Source organism: Vanellus vanellus (genome assembly GCF_965231255.1).
Source record: "Vanellus vanellus genome assembly, chromosome: 4".
Classification (NCBI taxonomy): domain Eukaryota; kingdom Metazoa; phylum Chordata; class Aves; order Charadriiformes; family Charadriidae; genus Vanellus; species Vanellus vanellus.
In genome coordinates, this window is record NC_138909.1 from 84,570,185 (window position 1) to 84,598,104 (window position 27,920).

At 48.2% G+C, this 27,920-nt stretch overlaps 1 protein-coding gene across 1 annotated transcript in view; it reads right to left on the reverse strand.

Annotated features, from left to right (window-relative positions):
* Positions 1-8,244: 8,244 nt before the first annotated feature.
* Positions 8,245-27,920, reverse strand: part of GALNT7 (polypeptide N-acetylgalactosaminyltransferase 7) — a 73,672-nt gene continuing 53,996 nt past the window's right edge. The window contains exons 4-13 of the mRNA XM_082482690.1: positions 27,148-27,278; positions 26,802-26,881; positions 24,996-25,178; positions 24,648-24,830; positions 21,304-21,421; positions 19,253-19,375; positions 16,020-16,238; positions 13,743-13,841; positions 12,538-12,666; positions 8,245-10,499 (exon numbers count right to left, since the gene is read on the reverse strand). Of these exons, the coding sequence (XP_082338816.1) occupies positions 10,362-10,499; positions 12,538-12,666; positions 13,743-13,841; positions 16,020-16,238; positions 19,253-19,375; positions 21,304-21,421; positions 24,648-24,830; positions 24,996-25,178; positions 26,802-26,881; positions 27,148-27,278 (1,403 nt within the window). The 3' untranslated portion in view covers positions 8,245-10,361. The remainder of the gene's footprint in view (positions 10,500-12,537; positions 12,667-13,742; positions 13,842-16,019; positions 16,239-19,252; positions 19,376-21,303; positions 21,422-24,647; positions 24,831-24,995; positions 25,179-26,801; positions 26,882-27,147; positions 27,279-27,920) is intronic.

Sequence of the window (27,920 nt, forward strand, 5' to 3'; positions counted from 1 at the left end):
ACATGATTGTTGTCGTTGATGTTTCTGAGAGGCTGGCTGCTCCCAGAACGCTGAAGCCCCGTGCAGGATAAGGCTGCATTTACCTGCAGAACTGGCAAAGCTTGAGGTGTTGACTCCTGGTGTTTATACTGGATTTTAAGCTTTTTTTTTTTTTTTTTTTTTTTTTTTTTTCTCCCCCCCTCTTTAACCACAATTCTCCCTCCCACATGTACTACCCTTAGTGGTAATTGATGTTTTCCTAATGCAAGCCTTTCCTTATACCACCTCAGAGAAAAGATGATCTCTAATTACAAGTACCAGTCTCTGATACTCCCAGATTGGGGGGCAAAAAAAAAAAAAAAGAGAAAAATCAAACTACTGAAGGAGAGGTCTTAAAGTTTTGTTGTGGTTTTTTACCTGATAGCAGCTGAATCCTGGGATCTTTCTCTCCCAGAGCTGAGGGTCACTGCCCTTTCCCGCTGTCCCTATCGGGACAGGGAGTTGGTGATGAGACAGATGTGGTTAGGTGTCTTCGCAGATGTTCCCTGCTCCTTCCCTCTCCCCCCGGCCCCACTGTTTGTGGCTTCTCATAAAATCCACGGCTGCCAGAGCAGCATGAAAAACGTTGGAATGTTATCTCCGCACAGGCCGGCGGATCCCTGCAGGAGAGAGGAGGTGGTTGTGAAGAACACGTGCTCCTGGTAATGGGTAATGTTCCTGTTCGTGATGGGAACAGCATCGCCAGTTACGTGATTTCTGTTTTTTTTACTTAACCTTTAGTATATTTAAAGTCTAAATCTAGATAGCTAACAATATGTGCGAGTGGGGAATTGGGGATCCCACAGCTAAACTAGTAGCTTATGTTTAATTTGTTGAGGGAACTACTGGGCAATAGCTTTTATTTGCCTTTGAAAGCCCCGTACTGAGAACCACCTCATCCAAAATACTACAAAGGGCAGGCTTCCAACTTTTTTTCTTTTATTTGTTTATAAAGTGTGTCCCTATTGTCCATCAGCTTCTGAAATAAATCTGTGTACGGTCATTTGATGTGTGTAAGATAAAAAGTGGTTTCAGCACCGTAACCACGGCAAATGTCACTGTGGTCAGTTAAAGATCATGCAGCACTTTGTGACGTGAGACTCCTGACAAGAACAGTTTGCGTATTCCTGAAAGTACGGAAATAAGAGAACTGCAAAGGGCCATTCGAGTGTGTTTATATTGAAGTGGGTACCAACCTTTGACGGCCTTCGGAGCCCAGAGCTGTTTTCCCCCGGTGTCCTGCCCCCGAGGCAGCTGAAGCTTTACCGGCAGGGTGAGCTGGGTGGAGGCGCCGGAGACATGGGGTGCCGGTGGGATCCATGGCTCCATCTGCAGCTCAGATTTTGGGGCGCTGCAGGCGTGAGCGGGAGGGGAGAGGCGGCTGCCCCGTGTGCGGTGCAGCCAGCGCCCAGGAGCGTTTTCTCCCATAGAGCCTTTGCCATCCTCGTGCACCTTTATCCTTACCTCAAATACGCTTCCAAGCAGAGGCGGTTCCCCGTGGACTGGTGATTCCCCGTGGACTTCCCCCGCGAGCGGGCTGGTCCCACCCGTTTGCAGCGTTTTCTGGTCGGGTTTCCCTGCAGAAATGCGCTGTCACTGCCCCTCTGCCCTCAGACTCCCTGAAGGGCACCGCGAGGCTTCGAGATGTAAATAATCTTTGGCGGTAGAGGGGTAGCATCAGAGTAAATTGACGAGTTTTTAGTGATTATTTGAAATGTTTTTTTTTACTTCTGCCCAAGTGCTTTTAAATTGAACCGAAATACAACCCTGCAGGGGTTTCAGTCCTTCTGGCCTTTCGGTAAGAAGGAGGTTGACTACCGATTGAAGGCGAACGGGAAAGAGCGTGTGAAAGTTGCTATTTTCAAATTAATCTTTAAAAACTATGGTGCATCCAGCCAGGGGGTTCAGATAGAACCCATCTGCACGCATTTGGGGGGGGGGGGGCAGTGCTGGAGAGGACTGGGAAGGAGGGATCAAAGAGCAATGGGAACGTTCAGAAAAGATAAGGCCATAGAAGAAAACCTGAATTAGTTTTTCACGGCCGTGTTCAATACGGACAGGCTTATGAAAGTACTCACGGGGAACTTTTCACTGGAAGTGAACTGGGAGGTCTGTCCCAAATCGAAACTCAAAGGGACGCCCAAAACGGTCGCAGGCCTCAGGGCGGCTGCTCACGTTGCACGAGAGGTCCAGCGAAAAGGCACGCACCCAGTAAAGGAGGCCAAAAGCCCACCAAAAACCAGACCGAGGAGGATAAAGAGCAGGTACGAGAGAATAACAAACGTAGGGAAGCAGTCGTTAAAAAGTTATTTCTGAACCGGTAAAGCGGAAGAAACCTGCACCCCGCCGGGCGAGACGCAGCGACGCGTGGCGAGGAAAACCAGCGTCAGAGCAACGCGAGAAAACACAGGGATTAATAACAACTGCCCACCACCCCGGAGCCAGGAGGCCGGCCAGGCGGTCCTGGGGACGAGAGGTGGTCAGGGTATAGCAGCGATGCCTAGAGAAGATTTCGGGAAAAGAAAACTACCTTTTTTTTTTTTTTTTCTTCAACCGCGTAGTGGCGCTTCAGGAAGTTTTCACCACGGAACTTTCTAATGGGGGCGGCATGGTGGAGCATCTGTCTCAAATCCAAGCGTAAAAGGTTTTGAAACAAACTGACAGGACAGATGGTATTCATCCGAGAGTTCTAAGGAAACCCACGGATGAAAAGGCTCAACTGTGAACCGTACTTTATATTTTTTCACTTAGAACTGCCTTAGCGCTAGAGGAATGGAAGCTCACAAATACAACACTAATTTTCGGCAAGCGTTGCGTGGAGGTACAGGGAACGGCACACCGGCAATGCCCACGTGGCACGTTGGTGGGAGCCGCAGTACAGCCGAGAGCTGCGGTGCAAACGGCTGAACAGGACTTACGGTTTCACAGGGGGACATCCTGTTCCACGGACCGGTAGATATTCTTTGAAGAAACCCCTGAACGTGAAGGTAAAGGAGATCAGGTAGTCCTGGTCTCCCTGAGTTTGGTCTGGTCTGCTGCTCGTAAGAGAAGTCGGTCGTCATCGAAGGCCCTGCCTGAAGAACGAGCCGGTTAACCGTGCAGGGACAAAATAGGCATTAGCCACCAGTTTCACCGGCGGAGGAAAATCGCCTGGGAAAACCCATTTTGGAGATGGGGGTAGTGTAGAGCCGTTATTTAATATGTACTTAAGTGAGCTGGAGAAAAAGTGAGCGGTGGTGCAAGAAGGGTGAGAGGTAAGAGTGAGGACCCGCAGCGAGTGGATAATAAAACCTGCAGGCGAAACGCATGTTAACGCACAACGGATTACATGTTAATGTCTGCTCCCCCAGCACACGCGCAGGGGAAAAAGCAGGGCTGACGTTTATGTCGTCGGTGATGAGGGTGGAGAATAAACGACGTTGAGTCAGTCTGGAGGAGATGGCGGAGCTGCAACACGTAATTCTGTGAAGACGTAATAGATGTTTGCTAGAGGAGCAAAGAGCATGTGAGGCATTATTAGGTAAAGAGTTAAGAACAACCCAAATATTTAGTATTTCATTACCATCTTCCCAAAGGAATAGAGAGTTTCCTTTTTCTTAGATCAACTACTTGAACAAAGCCTATTTACAAAGTTGGTCTTATTTTTCCCAAGTGATACCTGTGGTCTGAAGAACAGCAAATATGTCTCTCTTGGGTCTTTTTGGTTCGTTGGTTTTTTTTTTTTTGTGTGTGTGTGCTCAAAAGGAAAACCTTGGTCAGAGCAGCTATAGACCCAGGAACTGAATACGTACAGGCTGTGGAACTCCAATAACACAAAAGAAATTGCAAACGGGTGAGGAGAAAAAATCAGAAAAAAGAATGGAACAGGAGCTTTATCTTTGATTCCCTAATAATCTACTGAACTGTTTCATAGCAGCGTAGCGCGGGCACCTGGTACGTAGCGTCGGTACGTAATGTAGTCCTCACTGCTCGGGGATGGAATATTTGCGGTGGTGGTGACTGTCGCTGGTCCCGCCTCCCTTGCCTCACCATCCTTAGCGTATGTGTATTTTTCTGTTTGGTTTCTCCTTGTGGCTTGTCTTTCCTTCCACATCTTGAAACACACAAGTGTTTTGCCACCCCCCCCCCACCGCGTTTCCGAAACTGCCGGGCCTCTCGGATGAGCTGCGTCACAGCCCCGTCTGCTTTTCTGGGATTCCTTTCGAATCCAGCGTCAAGAATCCCGTAAGGGAGCCCAGATGTGGAGCTCGCCGCTGCATTCTCCCGCGCACGCAGCCCGCGAGGGACGCCTAACTCTGACCGTGGGACGGGCGCGAGATTCAGCCCCACCCAGTCAAAAAGCTGACGGCCTACACGAATTTCTCTTCGTCGCTGCAATTAACTGTCACAGGCCAGCGGCAATTAGTGAGTGAACCTGTGCATTGCTCTGACTGTCCCGGTATCCTGAGGCCGACCCTTCCCTCTCGCCTCAGTGTTGGAGTCTCTTGATGTTACAGGAATGAACATCCAGTCAACCACCAGAAAAATCTCTCGCCGGCAAATCTGGTGCTCCGCCTCTAAGCTGTGTGGCTGTTTCCCGGCCCCAACACCTCTTGGTAAAGTCTGTCCCCATACACCAGTTCCCCAGCAGAGCTGAAGGGATGGTTGTGTGGACAAGACCACCCCCTTTCTAAAAGACCCTTTGAAAAGCGTGCCGTGATGCCACGAGCGTCAGTGCTGCCACCTTGAAGGCAGCTCCTGGCCGGATGGACCCAGCACTGACCCAGCACTGACTACTCCTTCAGGAATCAAGACCTTTAACAAACTTTCGTCATCAACAGGCGGAGAGAGGTGGGGGGGGTCAGCCTGGAGAAGAGAAGGCTCTGGGGAGACCTCAGAGCCCCTTCCAGTGCCTAAAGGGGCTCCGGGAGAGCTGGGGAGGGACTCTGGGTCAGGGAGGGGAGTGATGGGATGAGGGGGGATGGTTTTACACCGAAAGAGGGGAGATTGAGATGAGATATGAGGAAGAAATTCTCTCCTGTGGGGGCGCTGAGCCCCTGGGGCAGGGTGCCCCGAGAAGCTGTGGCTGCCCCATCCCTGGAGGGGTTCAAGGCCGGGTTGGACGGGGTTGGGAGCAACCTGGGCTGGGGGGAGGTGGCCCTGCCCGGGGCAGGGGGGGGAACTGGATGGTCTTCAAGGTCCCTTCCAACCCAAACCATTCCATGATTCTGTGATTCTCCTGTATCGCACTGATTTGCCTCGGCAGGGGAGCAAACTGCAGAGCCAGTGTACTTCCCCCACTTTTTGCACAATCAGATGTGATGGTTGCCCAAAGTCTGCCTAGATTCAAACAGCGGTTGGGCAAATTCTGGCCTAGTCACTAGAAAACACCATCTCTAGCTCAGAGAGTGCTTGAGTTGCATATTGCCAGAAGTAGGGAGCGTGCTGGACAGGTGTCCCTGCCCCGACCATTCCCGCTGCCCCGCACTCCTTGACCACGTTGATCCTGCAGACCACTGAAGGAGACAGGCTCCTGCGCCCGCTGGACCTTGAGTCTCATCTCCCCCGGACCTTTTAAGTTCTTATACTAAGGTCAGTTCTTACCCTAAGTCAAAATATTTTTCAACTTTGTCCATCTGAGAGGAAGGGTCCTGATATTTCAGGAGTGTGGACTCCGTTCCTCTCATAGTCATCACATGGAAGATAACGGGAAGGCGGAACACCATCTCCCCTTCGGGATGCTCAGCCCGGGGGCTGCTGTTGCCATCACGCGCATCTCCCCCATTAGTTTGTTTGGGTTTTGGTTTTTTGTTTTCCGACACAGGTTACTGCAGGGCTGCTTCTCCCCCCTCCTGCTCCTCTCTTGCGCAGGAGGCGTTACTCTGGCCGAGTGGTGTGAAGCGGCAGCCCACCGGAGGCAGTTCTGCCTTCCCACCCGACCCTCACGTTCAGGGGCCCCGCGGGACCCACCGCGCCCCCAGTCCTGCCTCGGGGCACCCGCTTCGCCCGGGGCACGGCTCCTGTCCCTAACGCCATCGCCTTTCTTTTCAGAGAGGTATATTAGTGAGACAAAGAAGGGAAACATGCAAACATACCTTTTCCTCGAGGTGTTTGAGCAGCTCTAACCCCTCCTCGCGGGCGCTGATCCTCCTCCCCTTGGCAGACCTGTCAGCTGCAGGAAGGTGGCTTTCCAGCAGCCCGTGAAGACCCGTCAGAGCAGAAGCTCTGCCGCCGCCTCGCTGAACAGCCTCCGTCCCCTCTGCCGTTCCCAACAGCCACAGAGCAGTGCAACGCGGTAAAAAAACCTACGGGCTGTGCAGATAGCTCATTTTGTCTTTTACCAGGACCCACGTTACATGGAAATGGCGAATACGTAATTTGTGTCTCCGCGCAAGGAACGGACTATGTGTTGTAAGGTTTAAAAAACGAAGGTTATAGCCATTAACCGGGTGAATGAGAAGAGCATCGCACAGGAAGACCTCTCCCCGCCTGTGCGGTGCTCCGCGGGAGTCCCGGCTGCCGAGGGGGGGACGAGCAGCCGCCTGGGACGGGAGGTCCCCTGCGGCTCCCCGCCGTGAAAGGCCTCCGGGGTCTCTCACTTTATGTACCTTTATTTTTTTTTATTTTTTTCCAAAACCCAAAGGGAGGCAAACTCACCTATGCTTTTTGACAGCCTGTCACTTTTTCCGCCTAGGCTCCTTCCGTAGAGTCCTCCTCGGCGGTGCCAGCCAAGCTGCACAACTTACCGCGCCACAACTTACCGCAGGAGCTCGCAGGAGGCGCGCAGGGTCAAGTCGAGCCAACAACCAGAGGACTACGTACCGCCGACCACTTCTGATGTTCCCAGAAAGTAAATATTACCCTGGAAGATAACCGCTGATGCTCCTCAAGGACTGCTGTCGTAAATGGAGCAAGGTAAGACTTCAGAACACGGCCGGACTCGGTATTCCCAGGCCTTTTACAGCGAGGAGAACCACGACCAGCAGCAGGAACGCTGCTAATCTGTGTTTTTTTCTGAGCTGTTTCTTTCCACCTGTTACAACTGATGGATCTAAGCTCTCCAGCAGGGAACAAAGAAGAAACACTTGTACAAAAACTTGGTTGGTGTTCAACGGTGTAGATACTTTCTTCTGCGTGTTCTGAAATTCCCCTCCTTATTCCTATGCCTCCACGGATCTTGCACAATTTGATCTTTTTTTAGCCTACAGGGAAAATGACGCTCGATAGGCAGCAAAATCTAGCAAAGCAGCTTTTGTGTTTTTATAGGCAGCCGGCGTGTTTCTTTCTTTTCTGCTGAAAAGTCCCACGGATCAGAGATAAGCATAAAATTTTGCCACCTCTGGCACGGCGTAACAGATCTCGGGCTTCTCGGTCCGCTTTCGGAGCGGCAGGTGGATCTCGACTGTTGGCTGTGGGAGTGCGATTTGGAGGCGGGTGGTACGGAAGGAGCAGAGAGAGTGGTAACGGGGGTTGAATGGCATTAGGGAAAGAGAAGGGATTGCTTCGGGGATGCCACCGACGGGGACGGCGTCTTTGGTACCGCCCAAAGGATGCTGACGGTCCTCCTGGTGCCGGGATCACTGGTAATGAAGACAGACGTCCCCTCCTTCCTACCGGTGCCCGTTTCTGTCCGTGAGCTGGCCACGGCTGTCCTGCCGGCGTCTTGCCAGAGAACCTGTGGCAATCTGAAGACGCAAAAGTGCGTTGAGAGACGCGGCTGGGAAACAAGAATCCCGCCTGTCCCACGAGCCGCGGATTTCAGCGTTCGGGTTCGTTCTTGGGCCAGACCTTGTGTCTGCCATGTCCCGATTTCACAACGACAAACTCTTTTGCTAAGAAACCTTCTCAGGAAAAAAAAAGTGATTGATTGAAACATGTTTGTTGGTGGAAACATACAGGGACTGAGATAAACCAGACAGTCAAACCGCTACCGACTCGTGCTGACCTTGGGTTCTACTTTAGAAACCATTCTCAGCTTCATTTTCTATGAGCATATTAAATCTACCTAATTAGATGGGGGCAGGTGACACAAAAATCCAAATGCATCCACGTGGCAGCTCTCAGTGGGAATTCCATTTTTCCCTTCCCTGGAAAAAAACCTGAGTCCCCACAGATGTGACGGAAAGGACCTAAATAGGAAGTAAAATAAACCACTTTTAATATTCGTAAGTTTGTAACACTGAAGTTGTCTAGATTTAGGGGGCTTCTATAATGATAATAATCCATTTTGACTCTGTAAAAAGTATAGTAAACCCAAAAATTCAAATATTTTATTTACTTCACCTAAAAAACAAGCAACCCATAAGTAAGATATACATATTTCCCAAATTTATCCCTAATAAATTTTTTAAAGATTTATACAATTTCTACAGAAACATACAGTGTATCAAAATCTGCATAAATCAAATTTAGAAAATATGTAGAAATGCATAGTGATATTATCATCAACTTACAAAGCAAGAATATGGGAATTATTTTTTTCCAAGCCGGCTAGAGTAGGAAAAAGTCATTACAGCAACAGCTTCTGACGATCTCATGTTTTGTGAGGTTTCAGTCTCACGTACAGGTTCATGTTCACATACAGCATCGGCTTTCAACGAATTGCACAAAACACCCATTAAAACGCACACCCGCACAATCTACGTGCCACCATTCTTTCTCTTATGCATAGTCGTATGATTAAATTAATCTACCCAACACACAAAAACGGAGTCAGTTTTCATACACACAAGGAACAAGTGCCGGCACACCCCCTTATTTTCCTTTTTTTTTTTTTTTTTTCCAGTTTCTCCCTCCTTTATTTCCTATTTTTCATAGCTCCGAAAGGATAGGTGAGAAGTTTAAAGGAACTAGGCAAGATCCCAAACTAACAGATCAGTGCAGACAGCCCTATAAAGATCAAACTCTGTCACCAAATATGATACGTAACCCTTGTTAACACCAACGGGAGCTGCATGCAACGCTAGTCTAGATTTCAGGGAAGTATTTCGTCGTATTTAATAGTGTGACGTGTTCTAGGCGGAACTCTTAGGAAACCAGTACGCTGATGTCAACATCGAACAGCCACGACACGGGGAATACGAAGTGAGGATAAGTCATTTCTCCTCCACCTCTCTGTTGGGTCCCAGCGAATACTTCTACTCGCGGGGGAGCGCGCAGGAACGCCTTCCCCGAGCACGGTTAGGAACAACTTCTTCACATTCTATTCTGTACACGGTAGCACCGGGCGGTTGTATTTTGTGTTCGTAATCCCTCAGGAAAAGTTTCCAATGACAAAAATAAGAAGAAAATTAGGATGAATAAATGCGGTTTCAGGATTTCCATTTCTCTTTTCAAATCTAAATCTGGCATCCAAGCTAGTTGACAGATGTCTTTGTAAAGAATTATGCAGATGTCTTAAGGAGCTGGATGTTTTTTTCCTAATTAGAAGTTTTAGTCCTCCTCTAAGTGATTCCCATTTAAAATAACAATATAAACGAAGCATTGGATTCTTTCTAAGTTTTACGTAATTGTGCAGCTTTATTTTATTTCTTTTTTTTTTTTCTTTTTTAATTACTTTTATGTAAGGCATGGTTTAAACAAGCAAGTTAGTGCTTATAACTTCTCAACTGGAATCGCGAGGGCGCTTACTTCCGTCAAAAGGTACCAGGTGAGCGCTGCCCTCGGCACTAAGCTCTTCCGTGCACCGTACACGGCCTCCAGTCGGAGCAGAGCAGCCGAACCGGCAAGAGGAATCTGTCTTCAGTAACACAACGATTACACGGGGGGGTACAGCTGGTCCCTACCCCTGGTGACAGCTCAGAAAAATCCGTCGTATAATTTCCAACAAATGCTTTTCTTGTGAAAGAGAGAAATGAAAGAGGCACTAAATATGTTGAAATTCACCTTCCAAAAAAGCAGCATGACTGTGAGAGAAGGCCACCCTGGCTCGTAACCTGTGGCAGTGCTTAGTAAGATGTAGAATTAAATAAAAATATACAACAGGTTGATAATCACCAAGTTCTATGAAAATCTGGTTACTCCAACCTTTTCAAGTGTGTGTAAAAAAACTGCCTTCAGACCCCTGAGTGTAATCCCGAAGAAGACGACAACGCTTTTAACTATGTTCCCGTGAAACATAGCTAACAGCACACTAATTTACCGACGTCTTAAAACAAAAAGATGTAAACATCTACAGAGTTTAAGGTAAAGCAGTTTTGTAAACATTAACTGCGGATGATAATGTTATTGTAATAATCACAGTTCGTCTACGTCCTTCATCCGAGCCGGGAGGCTCGCAGCTGTACAAAGGTAATAATTGCAGCAGTTTCAGGCTATTTGCAGTCCTGTACAAACGCGCGTGTCAGTAGGTAGGTTTTGTCTCTCTACACACTAAGGATGTTGTTCATTTCCCATTTTTGCGTTGCTTTACTGGAGTCACACTCTGAAATGAAAACTTGATGGAGGACTTCAGAGCGATCCAAGCACTTCCCCGATGGAATGTGAGTAAATCTGTGCAGATTCTGGAAAACAAAACCATCAGGAACATTTATTGTTGGGTTTGTTTTTTTTTTTTTTTCCTAATATTTTCTTCTCAACTGTAATATAGCGATTTTCAAAACCGGGTTTCGGGGTCCCAGAACAGATCAGTTCTGCACTCATTTTACTATGACGTGTCAAACCGAGACTTTCCCAGCCTTCACACCACGAAATGTTTGATAGGTGTAGGGCCACTGGAGACGCCTCCCATTTCTCTTAGGCAACAAACTGCTAAGAAAATGAGCAAAACTGTGTCTAAACCACGTCCAGCCTTTTCATCCCTCCCGTAACAGAACCAGCTCCCGGCTCCCCCCGCTCCCGCAGCGCTGGCGTCAGGCTCACCACACCCCAACCTTTGTGCCAGAAACAACCGACCGACCCGGCACACAACACCTCCCGGCAGCTTTCACTCGCGCGAGGCCACGAGGTTTTTCAGGAGTTCATCGGCGCTTCAGCCCTTACACCCTCCTGCTGGAAGGGACGATTGTACCCTGCGACCCGCCGGGCAGAGCGCGCCACATTGCTGGTCTGCGCTCGGTCGCACCCCCTCGGTGGTCCCTTCCCTCCCACACCCCTTTTTTCCCCCCTGGCAGCCAGCGGGTGTTCTGTTCAGCAGCCCAGACCGTGCCTACTGGGCTTCCTTAGAACTTGCGGTAATAAGCAAACAATTACACAACTTGGTACCACCGTGGAGGAAACGGACCTTCTCGCACAAAAGACAGGCTTAGCGAAGAGCCAAGCGCCAAGCCGGGGCAGACTCGCACGGTTGGAGACTTAACAAGTGCGACGTATGCTTCCGATGTTAAAGCAGAAGTGGGCAGGCACACGGGACACTGCTGACTGATTTTTAAATTTCAGGCTTAAAAGAATTTCGTCTGCCTACATGCACAGGAAAGCTGGGTGGCCGTGGCATTACGGTGCCTGAGATTTCCCGGCTCTGTGCAAACAGCAGAAAAACTGGGGGGCGGCTTAAAGGATAACAGAGAGATTGCGCCGCACTCAGCGGTGCCGACATCTTTCCGATAAACACAATCCAGATAACCAGCTAATGAATTAATAACTCCGCAACACCCAAGATAGGCTGAAGCAGAACTGACACGGAAGAGTTTCTTAGACACAGAACCAAGTTACGCGTAGCTATATCCAAGGATAACGTCACCCTCAGACTATTCGGTCTCATTCTTTAAGAGACAAACAGAAACATAACCTTAGACATTTTTTTAAATAACACTTTCCAAACTAGAACAGAGGACTTACAGATGTAGCGACTAAATAGGCTGCAGCAGCCCTCGCATGTCTGTCAGCCAACATTCCACGGCTTTATTAAAAATTCATAGATTTTGCAATAGCATCATAATGGCGCCACACCCAGAATTCACAACAGAGCGTGTTACGAGAGAATGGCCAACGAACAGGAAAAAGAAACGCTGCAGAAGGCAAAGAAAACACAAAAAGGCGGAGTAACGCTATGTTTACCTGTTCCTATGAAGGCTTAAAAAGATCTTCCGTATTTAAAGAGAGTGACACTGCACTTTAGACCTCCCCAAACGAGACAGAATATCGACCCTAGCTGCGAAACGCACCTCAGCATTTAAGTAATCTTCTCACAGTGTCCGTTAAAGAGATTTTGTTGATAGAAAGCATACAAGCAGAGAGGGTGACGGCACAAAAAGCTTTTTAGAAACCCTGTCGCTGGTAGCAGACATCCTCTGTGCTTCCTCCGAGACGAGTGCCAACTCCCGGCAGCCCTGCGGCGGCACACGTGGCCTCGTGACATTGTCCCTCCACATTCGGCGACAGAAGGAGCAGTGAGATCCGCTAGCTAAAGCATCTCTCCCGAGAGGAAGTTTTCCCGGCAAGCGTGGATTTCCAAGAACGTGCAATTAACAACTTGCTCTACTTGGTTCAGTTAACCCTGTTATAGATATTTATTTTCAGATACACATAAAATAACAAAAAAAAGGTGCAAAAAACCCAGGGTGCAACTTATAACGTCTTTCCCGCTATCTATGTGGTGCGTACCTTGAAGTATTGCCAGTCCTTGTATTCATTCTGATTACAGTGTGTGATCATAACTTTGGATCCATCCGGCCCTTTAGTTAAGCACTGATCGTACTGCATGAGCTGATTAGCTTCATTGATGCGGAAGAGCTAATAGGGGACAAAAAAAAAGTCACCTTTTTAACAGTTGACCCAAAATAACGAGTATTTTAGAAACACTGAAAATACCAACGAAATCACATCATTTAAAATCTTGTCTGGTGTCATCACACCTCTCTTTCAGGAGGGCTCTTTATTTTACGTGAAGTAACGCACTTCTACGATCATGACACTCGATTTCATGGAGAACTTCCCCCTAGGGTTTAGAAGGCCAAGAAAACTTACCCGGCCAGACAAAAATGACAAAACCAAAGGGATGCCTATTTGGGAGACTTCCGAAAGTGTTGGATTAGAGCCTCCGTATGATCTGGTGGTCAAACAATCTACTGTCTTTCTAAAGGTCTGGTAGCAGGTCCTTGGTCCTGGGCAGTGATTTCGTGTGAAGACAGTAAAACTTTGGCATTTTAGCCATGGAGGAAATCAAACTAATGCACTCAGATACAAAAAGATTATCCTCGCTGCTTCTTATGAAGTAATTGTTACAGGGCTTTGGGGGTAACATATACAGAAAAAGTAGTCTGGGGAACTTTTTCATTAAATATCAAAATAAAAGAGATCTTTCCGAGGGCTACCAAAAGCTAACCCAAACACAATTTTTAAAAGCATCATCCTGCACGTGATTTCATGACTGCCGTGACAAATCTTGCCCGGTTCAAGCCATCAGCATAAATAAATAAGGGCTTTAAATGCTGAAAAGTTTCCCAGCCGACAAAGGAGATGTAAACACAGAACAGCGCGATCGCGTGGTAGCGCGGGTAGGTTTGGGAAGGCGCAGGCCAAACACGACGGCGGCGTGGGTTGCTGTCAAACACAGTCCGGGCTTCCTCATGTACCTGCCTCGCTGGAGAAGAGATGATGAATTTGCCTTCAATTTTGTACCGTTTGTGTTCGCAATGGTCTTTTCAGATCCCCGAACTTTCGCCACGTCAGTGCGCTTATGGAAAACCCCCAACTCCCGTCCTCGTAGCTGGCACCGAAGTGGTGTTCCGGTCGGGCTGAACCGAAACCCGGCCTGGTACCACCCGCAGCAAGCAGTTCTCCCTCAGACTCGCCTGCGAGCTCCTCACCTGATTTCCCCCCATTCTGTGGCACGGCCCGAGCTCAACGAAGCCCCCGTTGGTGTGCCCCATGCTGTCGATGCAGTAACCGGTTTCGAAGCCTCTAATCTGGAAAAGAGGTTTTGCGCTTTAAGTTAGTCTCAAGGGAAAAAAAAGCGCCAAGGAGTTCAGAAAAATCCCACTGATCTTTCCAACCAGAAACGGGTACCTGCCAGGGAGATACCAGACAAACCCGCGACTGGAATTTGAATGCTGATGTTCTCCGTTCTGGGAGACGGAGCTTCTAGCTGCCCCTACCGATTTGCGGGCTCTTAGGGGAGTCAGTTGGGGTACGCTGGCAAGGCGAGAGTTGCGAAGCTCAGTTCTGAACTAATGACGCTGAAATGTAGCGCTTTCAGGTGCTTTAATTTATTCAACCTCCCGTCAAAGCACGTTCAGGCTCTCGGGTGTCATAAGCAAAGCGGGAGCTCACTAAGCTGCTCTCGCCCTGCGGATGCGGGATGTGCTGCAGGGAGGTCGCGCCGGCCGCTCGGAACCGCAGCCGGGCACAGCCCCCGACCCGCTGCTCCCCGGACCCGCCGCAGCAGCAGTCACTCGGGGAAGGAAAAAGAGATGATAAAACCAATGAGGGGCACGCACAGGCACGGGGATAAAGGATAAAAGCCCCGTCCGACAGCACGCCTCTACTGCCCATTATCCCGTCCCCTTCTCAGAAGGACCAGAAAACAGCTTTACAAAGACCTTCTGACACAAATAACATTCTTTCCAGGGCGATTTGCTTTGCCAGAGCCTCCTTCTTCTTCGTGACGCCAGAAGCAAGTCTGGAGGTCTGAGCTTAGACCTGAGTTCCAGAGGGTGTCCGGGCAGCTGAACCCCACACCATCATTCCCGACACTTTGGGAATGCCATTAGTGCGGTGTTAGAAATAGGTGGGGGAAAACTCTCAGGTGTAGGATATCTCGCAGCCAGCGAAGAAGAGCTGAAGAAAACTTCAGAGGCGCCTCTGAACGTCCAACTCTCCCGTTGCTTCGCCAGAGCTGCTCGCTTTTATCGGGGAGGGTTTCCCACAAGGTGCCATTATTATTTTGTTCTCTGCAGACACGTTCCCCTCAGTGAGCAGAAATGCGTAACGGGGCTTCCGAACCCTTTACGCGGGTTCAAAAGGGGGTCTCAGGCTAACGGAGTAACTGACGCTCTGGGCTAGCGTTTAGGTCAGAAATAAAGGTGGCGCCGCTCAGCTGGTCCCTCAGATACAAGACTATCTGGACCCCCTTCCACCGTGCCCGCGCCCCGTGTCGCTCAGTCTTCACAGAAGTCAGAGATGGCACTTTCTCGGCCATGGGAAACAGCAGAGATCTGGACTTTCTAACGCTCTCGTGAAGTGAGAAAAACGGGGCCGTCATATTTTGGGAAAGAAGGTTGGTAAATGTGGTGGGGCGCAGGACGCCTCCTCTGCGGGCAAGACAATTTTCTGATTTTGCCTCGACAATCCGCCAAAGTGAAATGAACAGGAGAGACGGGGCAAGGCTGGAACCAACTGAAAAGGGCAAAAAGAGAATAATTTGCGAGCAGGAGGGAGACCTGCAGGAAGAGCTCCGCATGGTGCGGGCGCAATGCCAGGCCGAAAGGGGCAGGGACCGGGGAGGTGTCCCCCGCCCCCCCTGGGGACAACCAAGGGAAAAAGCTCAATCTGTAACCACATCCTTAATTTAGCAAAGTCACATACGCTAATACACATATAGAGTAATGCCGGACAGGGCTGTGACGGAATGATATGGATGAGGGATTTAGCGAGGCTGGGACTGTACGAGCACAGCCCAGGCCAGCCAACACAGGCAGAATGGGCTCCATCCGTGGACTGCATGATTTATTCCCTTCCATGGATTTCATGATTTATTCTCCAGGCCTTCACAGAAGAAGATTGTCCCCTATTAGTCTTCACCAATACGCCTACGCACACAGGAGTGGCATTTTTTCTTTTAAAAAAATACTAAATTCCAATTATGGAAAAAAGAACTTTCGACATAACTGAAGACAGGGCTACTGATAAAATAATCCTTCAAGGAACTAGGGAGCTAATTAAAAAAGTTGCACCTCTTAAAGAGTATATCTTTTTTTCCTAGGGTTACACCTCCATAGCTCCCTGGCGAGTATGGCGTACCTTAGTATGGCAGCAAGCAAAGAGTCTGTTCTCAGGCTCATGTTGAGTAACAATCACTTCTTTTTGAACCCCCGGGTTTTTAAAAAAAGCTCCTAAAATAAGTGCAGGTTATGTGCTGTACTTACCTCTCCCCAGTCCACGTTTTTAGGTGGCAGTGGATAATATGAAGTTATATCATACGCAATTTCTTCCATAAACCACTTAAAGCTTTTGCAGTTGTGATCCTCACGGAATTTCTTCAGCTCAGATATATCTCCGTAGGGTAGCGCTTTGGTCTCCGGCCGACTGGCGTAGAAGTAATCTTTGTATTCATCCCACCACACTTCTACAACTCTGACGTAGTTCTGTGAAGAACAAGGACATTGCTGCTGCCTCAGAGCACACACTACAGGTCAGACGCAACTGCCTGTTAATACCAGTAATTTAAGCATTTCTCCTCAAAAAGTGGCAGAGTAAAATTATTACATAGCACTAATAATTTGTCACCTTCAGCAGATTACACAAGATGCGTATTATTTTCACAGAATCACAGAATTTTCAGAGCTGGAAGGGACCTCTAGAGATCACCCAGCCCCACTCCCCTGCCAGAGCAGGATTGCCCGGAGCACATCCCTCAGGACTGCATCCAGGCGGGTCTTGAAAACCTCCAGAGAAGGGGACTCCCCCCCCTCCCTGGGCAGCCTGTGCCCGTGCTCTGGCACCCGAACCGTAAAGAAGTGTTTCCGTGTATTTGAATGGAACTTCCTGTGTTCTACCTTGTGCCCATTGCCCCTCGTCCTGTCCCTGGGAACCACTGAAAAGAGCCTGGCTCCATCCTCCTTCAGCCCACCCTTTAGATACTTGTACGCCATAATAAGGTCTCCCCTCAGCCTTCTCTTCCCCAGGCTAAAGAGTCCCAGCGCTCTCAGCCTTTCCTCATAAGGGAGATGCTCCAAGCCCTCAATCATCTTAGTTGCCCTTTGCTGGACTCGCTCCAGCAGTTCCCTGTCCCTCTTGAACCGGGGAGCCCAAAATTGGACACAGTATTCCAGTTGTGGCCTCACCAGTGCAGAGTAGAGGGGGAGAATGACCTCCCTCGACCTACTGGCCACACTGGCTACTGGCCCTATGCAGCCCAGGATTCCAGTGACAGTTTAGGACTGAAGCCAGCAAAAGAAACTGGCTTACTCAGTGAGAGTGCAAAGTTTTTTCTAAGTTTAGAGAATGTTTATTTGAAAACGAAGACTCTTCAGTTATGGGTGCAATGACATGCTGCAATCATTTGCTGTGTGCCAGAACCGCAGTGCAGAGATTGATTTCACCTTCTGCAGTTTTAATACAGAGAATAATATGCATTAGTCCACTACAGGGGAAAAAATTAAGTCTTAAATGGGTCAGCTATGACACCCCAAGGAGATTTTCTCTTCCCGAGTAAAGTAGTTTATTGCTGCCTGGAGAAGGGGGTGACTCGAGAGGTGAACACACCTCTCCCTCAGATCTTCCTTCCTTCTCAGCCGCTTTGATGGCTCTTATCTCCGTGTTCCCTGCACACCTCGCTGCGTACAGTCCTTCTAGCGTTAATGGCCTGGTGTTAAAACAGTCTTAACAGATCTGACTAAAGGCACAAATTACTGTGAGTTTTTCTTCAGTCCCCATCCAGCAAAAATTGAACACAGCTATAAAGAAGCACCTTTGCTACGGGGCTCGGAGGGTGCCCGGAGAGGGAGAAAGCTGTTCCCGCATCCCGCCTTGTACAGAGAAGCAACTTAACACCTCAGAACACTCATAGAATCACAGAATGGTTTGGGTTGGAAGGGACCTTAAAGACCATCCAGTCCCCCCCCTGCCCTGGGCAGGGCCACCCCCCCCAGCCCAGGTTGCTCCCAGCCCCGTCCAACCCGGCCTTGAACACCCCCAGGGATGGGGCAGCCACAGCTTCTCGGGGCACCCTGCGCCAGGGGCTCACTGCCCCCACAGCTGAGAATTTCTTCCTAATATCTCATCTCGATCTCCTCTCTTTCAGTTTGAAGCCATTCCCCCTCGTCCTACCACTCCATGCCCTTGTACAAAGTCCCCCCCCAGCTCTCCTGGAGCCCCTTTAGGGACTGGAAGGGGCTCTGAGGTCTCCCTGGAGCCTTCTCTTCTGCAGGCTGACCCCCCCTCAGCAGTGCTTTGCTGTGTTCGGCGAGCAGACGAGCAGACCCACCGAAGGTGTTTGGATTCGCAGTACTTATTTTTGACCAGCTTTTCAGAAGAGTGAGATGGTTTTTATCGTTTCAGCCAGGGCAGACAAACCCCTTGCCTGCTCTGAGCGATGGGGCCATCGTTTGCTATCTGCCTCCCATCGCTCTCTCTCTGCTCCCACCTATGCCCGCTTCCCCCCACCCTCCCTCGTACTGGTCCTACTGCTCGTTTGACCAAAATGTTAATCAATTCACATTACTAATAGAGGACTCCTTTTTTTGGGGGGGGTGGGGGGGTGGTGGTGCCGGGTTAGTTTCCTACCATTAAGCTGGGCTGGGACATTCCCCTTTCAACAGAACCAGCTGCTGGGCTCAAGCCGTACTCTGTAACCCTGCCAGGAGTCATCGTCACAGGTAACCTCTGGGAAGACGGCTCTGGGATTGGAATTTACAAAGAATCGGGTCTTTGGGAACGGGATTTACCAATGCCAAAACACTGCACAAGAGGAAGCTTAAACTAGGCAACAGGAAACCTGACCAGGAGGGTTCTCTCTTCCTGCTGGTGGGCGCAAACTCCTGCGAAACAGTTTTTCTGGATTCAAATGATCTCTTCAGACGCAGACAGCGGGCTCGCTCTTTTCTTGAGGTGATGTCTACTTTTAATATCATGGCTGGAGCACCACTTCTGACCCTGCGAGGTGCCTGAGGAGTGATGGTGAAGTGCAGAGCACACCACTTTCCCGGGTGTGTCGCTGCTTCCTTAAGAACAAACGCAGCCACAGAAGCCTGAGAGACGCTCCCCTGCAGCACTCGCTACCTCAGCCTCGGATCCCGCCCTGTCAGCCCCAAGGGGCGTCTCACACCCGTGACCACCGCCTCCAGGCGTGGGCTGTAGTTACTGGGGTCGTCCGTGCGTCAGCCGGGCCCAGCGCAGCAAAGGCCTGGGGGGCTGCGAGTAAGTACGGGGAAACGCCATTTGTACCTCAGAGATGGGACGGGCCGGAGCAAGAAGATGGATTAGTGACAGTGGGGTTGGCACAAAGGTTTCCCTCCCGTGGGGAGGACCGCCTGGGCTTTAGACAAATAGCTTTGGGTGAAGCGCTCTCTAAATTGCTACTGGTACTTTAAATAGATTTATCTAAAACTGTTGTTACCTGAAATCAAAAACCACCTTCAAGGTTGCAGCAAAACAGTACCTTTAACGTGGGAGAAGAGCCCACGTAGACCGGAGGCGGATTCCCCTGCCAACCCTGGAGCCGGTAGATGTGTCCAACGCGAGAACAGGGAACAAACAGCAGCTTTCCCCCACACTGCCAGATCTGCAAGTTAAAGCAAAGGTGGGGATATTAATGTACGCGCACAGGAATTTAACACGGACAAATAGATAATAAGTTATAGAAGTGTGTCAACTGCTTTTCTTACTATACCAGCTGTGGGACATATTTAAATATTTTCGCTTCAGATGTAAGCGTAAACACAAGGGGTCTGTGAAATGAAGGGCTGTATTGAGTACATCTTCAACTCAGCCGTGAAATTACTCACCTAAAGGACTTTTAAAAAAAAAGCTTTGAAAAAAGTTTGCCGGCTCATTCCATTGCTATTTTAAAACAGCAGCGATGAATGAGGGCACAAAATCTGGAACTGGGTAATTTTTATTATGACAGGATTAATAATATTTTGATTTTATTACAGCAGTTCACATACCGTCACTAAGATGGGTTTTGGTTAGATGCCCATCACATCTAAGTTTTTCTTAATAAAGACTAGTAGGAGATGAGGCTGTCTGGTAACCCACTGTTCCAAGAACAAACAGATTTTTCTTTAACTATGGAAGCTGGAAAGAAAAAAACGGCTAAAACACATTACCGTTCTGAAACTCCCTCCCTGCCCCACATCCTTGGATAATCCATTTATGGGGAAAAGAAAACATACCTAAATCTGAATTTAGTTGCTCATAGTTTTGACACGTTTGAAACGTAGCATCAAATCCAAACTCAAGCTGACTCTGGGGATGTTCCGAATTAGCCCGAATTCCAGATTTAAAAATACGATTTAACAGTATTAGGAAAGATGGGCAGAATAGTTTCCTTCCTTCATTGCATCCTCATATTAATTTTCTTAAGCTTCATCAAAACCACCCCTCAGATATGCAAGGCCATTATATTTGCTAACTAGGAGCCAGCACGCAAGACCGGGAAGTGTTATTTCGCTCATCTGCAGGTTGGTTATGATCTGCCTGAAACCAATTTGGAGGTCTCTACTTAATCAGCGCTTCAGTTACAAAACCACTGTGTGGAATTTCGATCATGATTTCGCCCTGAGCAGGAAGGAGAGTGAGAAGGACAAAGACCCCGGACGCGTAACAGCCTCAATAACTGCCTTTGGCATACGCATCTACAGCTGAGCAAGTGCACTCGGAGCGTTCCTCAGGATCTCCAAGAGCAGGAGTAGCCGGGGAGCGCTGAAGGCACTTCTAGTAAAACACAGATCGCTGCTGAGGATATTAGATGTCTCCACTTGCGTTTGTTGACTGGGACAGGTTCCTGCTGCCCGCCGCTTGTGTCACTGTGAAGACTGAAGCTACAAGAAGCTAATGATTCTCATCTTCTGCTTCCTGCCAACTGAAGAGCGCGCGTACGCCTAGGAGCGCAAATAAAACCTTCTGGAGGGATTATGAATTATGCTGTTAGTGCTCCCGTTAGGAAGACTTCTCTTGTAAAGAAGTTCTTGGAATTCTGAAAAGTATATGAGATCATTTTTCACCCATAAAACTGGTAGGGAGGAGGAAACCAGGGCAGATTCCTTTTTGTTGCATGGTTACATACTTCTGCGGGCATCTATGCATACACGGAGTGCTGCTCGTTCGCTAGAACCGCTTTCGTTAGAAACAAGGTTCTTCTATGCTCGCTGTGAGAACCCCCCGTTCCCGCCCGCCAAATGCGCCACTCTGGGTTCAGATTAGGCATTTGGGGGGGTGTGTGTGATCCCAAAGCGTTCACCAAATCTAGATTGCTCAGCATTCGGGTCTCAGCTCACGGCCACCTCTCCCAACACCTCTGCCCAAAGCCCGCAAGGGAGCGCGGAGGGGACACATCTCCGCCACAGCATCTCCTCGGCACGGGGCCGCCCGGGCTCGGCGAGGCTGAGGCGCCACCAACCACAGGCAGGGAGGTCTGAGCTCCAGACAGAAGGATTGCCGGGATAAAAGATCTGCCGAGCTGAATTCCTTTTCGGGTTGTGGTGTTACCTTGTAAGAAATTTCAAAGTTTTCACCGCCCCAGATCTGGAGCCCCGGATCGTAGAGACCCAGTTCAAAGAAGAAATCGCGTTCGATGGCGAACAATCCACCAGCCATGGCAGGGGACCTGAAAGAGGAAGAAGACAGCGTAACTCCTGCAGCCAAGGGGACGCGGTAACGCTAGGGGACAGCATTAATCAAGGGAGCAATTCACTGGTAACGTCCAATAAAGGTTAGATAAATGGCAATACACTGAAAAATCATAAAGCTTTGTCATCAGAGTCCAGCGGTTTTCTGAAGCGACAGCTGTATAATTTCTAGTGAAAGTCACAGATTTTATTATGGGCTTTTTTTTTTTAATTACACAAAATTTTGGTTGGTATTACCCATTCAGCCAGACAGCATGCTTCTATTTAAATAAAAAAGGCAAGGCTCAGTGTGGCCAGACATTTCTCTCCCGAAAGCCATTCAGGTTGCCGCGGTAACCGATGAGACTGTACAACAGACTTTTATGATCTGAAGAGCTGCCACATTGAAACTTACTGTCTATTAAACGCGCAACAGAGTATTTCCGGCTAAATGACACTTTTCTATCTCCTCCCCCTGGCTCTTCTTCTACCACTGCCACATGAGACACTTTTCTTTATACTCAGTGAAATTTTTAAGAGGGCCTGGATCAAGTTGTACACAGTTCCCCCTTTGGTTTACTTATTTTATTTTATTTTATTTTATTTTATTTTATTTTATTTTATTTTATTTTACTTTATTTTACTTTATTTTATTTTACTTTATTTTACTTTATTTTATTTTACTTTATTTTATTTTATTTTTAAATGGCTTTGTAAATCCCTCCATGTATGCCAGGGTTCAATTATCAAGTTTTAATGTGTCCAAAAGACACTGTGGTTTGGATCAGAGCACTTCTGCAGAACGGCTCTCACCACTGCCCGTTGGCAGCGTGCTCACACTGACATCGACAGCAGGATGCGTTAGGCCATTTCCAGCGCACACAGCAAGCGTTCTTCACCTGATGATCAATAAATATATAAAAACCCTAAAGGATAAAAAAGTCCCTGCTAAGTTGGGGATTTAAAAAAAAAAGAAAGCTGGTAAGGAAAAAGTGAATTCTTTCTGACTCCCGATGGTATGCAGCACTGAACGGAGGAGGCTCCCAGAGTCCAGATCACTCCGGGGAGCCACGAAGGGCACAACTGAAATATTCCTTCGTGACCAAAGCAGCGAGAGACAGGTCATTTCTAGCACCGTTCAGTCTCTTCATTCCATTAGATTTTTAACTTAGCAGTGCTTCTTTTAACAGTTACTGGAGTTCTCCCAGAAAATAAGGTGTTTTTTTTTTATTTTTATTTTTTTATGTTATGTGTATTAAATTAAAACCCCTACACATACCGAGACCTTAGAAAACATCCAGCCAAGATTCTTAAATAGTATGCTGCTTTGTCAGATGCGGTCTCTTATGAAGCAAGTGGGAGAAATACGACCGAAGGGATTTTTTGGATGCACGTGCATATTTTAACAGCAATTCTTAGGTATTTCCCTTCCGCACATCAGTGCCCGGAGGAGGAGAACCGCCCCAGAAAACCCACAGGGTTGGCACGTACCCCTCTGAGGGGGCCCCCAGCCGAGCTGAGCATCCCGGGTATGGGTGCGGCTGCTCCCCACGCCCTGGGCGGGTGCTGAGCGTCCCCTCCTCCCCGGCTCCCGTCTCCCCCAGCCCAGCCCCGGCTCCGTCGGCTCCGGCAGGGCTCGGGCTGCGCCCCCAGCCGGCTGGCAAGCATCTTAAAGAACGTGCTGGAACCCGCAAAAGCTCAGGGGGTTATTTTATGGGATGGCACGAGGTAAGCGTAGTATTTCTGAAAGAAGGAGTCAGTCCTGGGGCAGTTCTCACATTACCAAAAAGGTTGTTTCTGCGCTTTAAGCTGTTGAGGTTTTTTGTTTGTTTGTTTGTTTGTTTGTTTTCTTTTTAAACTAGGCAACCCTGGCTAGCGTTTCAGCAGCCTTCTACCTGGGCTTCCTTGCCTTGGCATTGCTGCAACGAGAGGCGTCCAGCCCGGACATAAACAGACGCAGGGAACGTCTCTTTTTAGAAGCAGCACTCTAACTCTGGAAGTATTATTAAAAATAAAGTCATCTTTTAAACCGTTCTAAGAACATGTGTTCTGCGTTTCTGGGAACAGTTTAAAGGATTTTAAGACCTGTTTGGATGGTAAACACAGAGCGCAACGGCGATGCTTGAAATAGTTTATCCCCCTCTAAGCGAATATTAAAGTTGCAATGTGGACAGCCTTGTCAGAAAATGGTATTATTTATACCGTACACAAACCAGATCAAAGCTTCATAACTTGCTTGCATGTGTTGCCATTTTAGCAGAGAACAATCACGGGTGAGGATAGGGAATTACCAACATCAGTTCTTACAATGTTTAAATCATATATACAAGCGATAGAAGACATTAGATTCCGAAGATGTGAGGATTGCTTTCAAATGTAGTAACACGATTAGTTAAGTGTGAAGGGGAAAGTAATAAAAACCAGCAGAACCACAGTCTCCCAGTCTTGAAAAGCCATCCAGAAACCCTCGTTTCTAAGCGAGGCTTTCTAGCCAGTGTCTGTTTGCTGGGAAGAAAACATACCCCCTACGAAGCGAAAGAAAAAGGTGGGACTTCTGTGAAAGTTATTGGAGTTCTTCCAGAAGATAAGGTGGTGGGGTTTTCTTTTTAATTCTTATGTTACGTGTATTAAATTAAAATCCCTACACATACCGAGACCTTAGGAAACATCCAGCCAAGATTCTTAAATAGCATGCTGCTTTGTCAGATGCGATCTATTATGAAGCAAGTGGGAGAAATATGACAAAAGGGATTTTTCTGACGCACATGCGTAATGCAGGGGCCGTAGGCATGCACCAGGCCGTGACAGCAGGCTACAGATTTTATGCATTACCGGCTATTACAAATACTCGCAGCATGCTCGTTATTTCAACTCAAACGGTTAAATAAGCACCGCTGTTGTTTCCAACACTGCTTTTAAAAAAGCATCGTAGGCTAAATGAAATATTCCCTGGAAAGCAAGTCACACGGTATGTTCTTTTGCCAAAGAAAACCCTGTCCTTCTGCTGTGCGACCCAGTGACCACACAAGAGCGGGAACGGAGAGGCAGCACACGGTAGCAAAGGCCCTTTGAGCACACGGTCAGTTGTGGCAAACAGGTCCGATTAAACAAAGCAGCCCGTACGCTTGGAAATACGAAGGTTTTCAGGCTAGAAGTACATGCAAGTTTTAGTGGATCAATGTGGAGTCCAGAAGAAGAGAAACGGGTAAGTGATTTAGTGATTACCGATACGGTTCAGTTTTTGTCTTTCTGCTTTCCTTCTCTCGCTTGGTCAGGGGCACCCTCTTCCATAGCATGCTCCAATCCCACGCTCCTCTAGCAAACCCATCTTCGTCACCACCCCCTTGCGGCAGAATCTTAAAAGTGTGGCCCTCTATGACATCTATAAGCGGCACAGTGCATGTGGTTCTGCCGAGCGGCGGGGGGCGGCAGGGAGGAGGCGGGAACGCCCAAGGACCCGCGTGGCACACGGGCGCCGAGCGGAGTTCGTGGCAAAAGAGGGGGGAAGGAAAAAACGAAAGGGTTTAGACAATTATTCAGTACGATTCACAGTACGTAAACAGCTCTCTTTACCGATAAGGCTCAGTTTTATGGGTTCGTTTGGACTTTTCCTTGTGGCTTAACGGAATGCGTTTCCAGAGCAAACTCCAGTCCCAGGCCCCTCTGGCAAAACCATCTTCATCCCCACCTTGTTGTGGCTCAATGGAATAATCATTCCCATCTATGTAATCTATTAGAGGTACAGTACATGTAGTTCTGAAACATTTACAGAAGGGAAAGAAAGAGCAAAATACAATTTCAGAAGAGTAAACTGTCTCATCAGAAATCGACACCATTAATCATTAACCTTACGGAGCAGTTTATATGAAAAGTCACTCGTAAACATATTATGGAAAAATGAAGCCTCGTTAGAAGAAAAAAGAGACAGTCCTGTCCTTATGTTGTTTTAAGAGGTTCTGAAAGCAGGGAAGTTAGGTCTGAAATGCCGATATAGCAATTCATTTATCAGTGCTTGCTCCCTTACGTGTACTTCTCGGCATCGGTCTTCCAATAGCGCGCTGCTGGAGGCAACAGAGGAGCCTTTTGGGGGCTGGGGCTCCCACAGCATTCGTGCTTCCCCTCATTTCTATTCATATCAGATCTCAGCTGTCAACAAGTCTGATAAGCTCTCAGCTTTTACTAGTGTAAACATGGATTTTCACTACTCTGTCCTATCCCACTGCCCTGCGAGTCCAACCTCTCAGGATAAAAAAAAGTTACTGGTGCTCTCCTAGTGGCCGTCTTCGGGAGAATTTTTCCGGTTTGATTTGCAATATGCTCCTCACTGTGACCCGTCACATACAATATTCCCCAAGGAAAAGACATTATCTTGTTATTCTCCCTGAATTTGCCAAATGGGCTGCTCCAAACGGGAGAAGGCTCTGTCTGGGTGCTGCCCGCCAGCCCCCGGTCCTCCCCTGCCCTCCCCGTGGTGGCAGCGCTGGAGGACGCCTCTCCCCTGCCTTGCTCCTGTAAAACGAGTAACGCACACTCAATGGAAGCACACAAGCATTTCCACCTTCTCTCTGGGATCCTGGCCCAAATACAGTCTTTTAAGCTGAGTTACAGCCTTTAAAACACACACAAAAAAAACCCTCTTCAAGAAAGTCGTGGTAGTACGACAGGTTAACAAATAGTTTTTAGGATTAAGCAGTTATTTTATGGGATTAAAGACTTTAAACAAGCACGTGGTTTCCTAAACACCTCCCCCCCCCCCGCGACCGCCCGCCAGCACGCAGCGCCCCATGGCCACCACGGCCACCGGCACGCGCCCAGGCTGCGGCAGGGACGGGCTCCGGCGCTGCCCCGCAGACAGCGCTCCAAAGCGCTTCTGGGGACGCGGGTAAGACCATATTGCAAAACCAAAGAGGAGAAAGTTATAAAACTCTTGAGATCCCGGGGGCTTTAAATCTCTGTCAAATCAAAACACTTACTGCTACTTTTCCTCTACCAAAAAGCACGGTTTTGTTTAGCTATTTTGTTTAATCTGGTTCCTTATTCAGCTAGAACAGAACATTTTTATAACAGTCCCTCAGATCGTTGCAAAAGACGGGAGCTGTCTTACATTCAATCTATGCTAAGCAAAATATTCAGTGCGCCTATTGAAATAAACTATCCGGAGAGTCATTCGCCCGGCTATTTTCCTTCCTCCTCACATAGCTTTTATGCTGGGAGATAATAAAATCATCATACAGCAAATATTGATATAGTTTGATATAGCTATATACTGCTATAGATATAAAATGGGTAGACTACAGCTTGAAAAATGAAGATCGTTACTGTTACTGTGACTTTTTCTTCCTAAGAGGCCAGACACTGGAGATAACGGGAGAACATTACCTGTCCTTAGATATAGGAGCTATAAGTGGCGCATACCAATTAATTCCCACCTCACAATGGGCATCAAGGTAAACCAAAACCTTCAAAAGGAAAAAAAAAAAAAAAGTCATTGGTATTTCTGTATACGACATGACGATGGCTTAATTAACCTTACTTACATATTGAAATGCTTTCATATTATAAACAAAAAAATGAAGCTCGAATGAGTAAAATTAATCACTTTTTAGAACAATATCAATAATACAATACTACGTTTCTACACATCTATTTGAACATAGAACCGCCATCACCTCTTCCCCCCAGAACGCAAAACCGAGACAGGCTTGTGTGCGAACTGGCCCCTTACCTGGCCAAGTTTCGCCTTCTGGGCTCCGATGCTCCTCGCTTGGATTAAACCTTCTCTCCTCTCATTCCGAAATACCTTCACAAGGCCGTTCCACTGCTTAATATACTCATCCAGCCGCTCTTTTAAGTGTGCTATCAAATAACAAAGAAAATAAATTATTTTGGGTGAGGTTTAATAATAAGCAGTTTTGTGCTCTTAACACAAACCCAAATCCAACTCTACTTAAAAATAGCTACAGCCAGTTAAGAGACTCTTCGACTCAGCCGCTCGCAGTACCGCTCACAACCACTCCAGGTGAGGAGATGACGACTTGGAGCTCTCTGACTCCCCAGCACAGCCCCAGAGAAGCGGCTGAAGTGGTCGGCCACTCCACGGGGACGTGGGTGGACAACTCCCCATCACTTCAGCAGGTCACAGAGCGGCTTTCAGGTCTTCCCCTGTATTTCCACCAGGCAGCTGGACAGAGACGTTCCTACACCTCAGCACGCGGTCGTTCCTCACCGGGCCATGTCACACGTGCAGCTGAAGGCCCGACTTTTCAGTTCAACGTTTCTCTTCTCTCACTCTCTTTTTGCCTCGCGACTTTTTGTGTCAGTCTATTAAACCTGGAAAGCTGAGACAGAAACCCACCACGCTCAAATTATTGCCCTCCCTCATCTAGACCTGCCCGCTCGTGGGGTTGGGGTGGGCTTATGCTAATCTACTGAAGGAAGGAGCACCTCTCATGAAGAAAGACTGAGGGAATCGGGTCTCTTTAGTCTGGAAAAAAGACA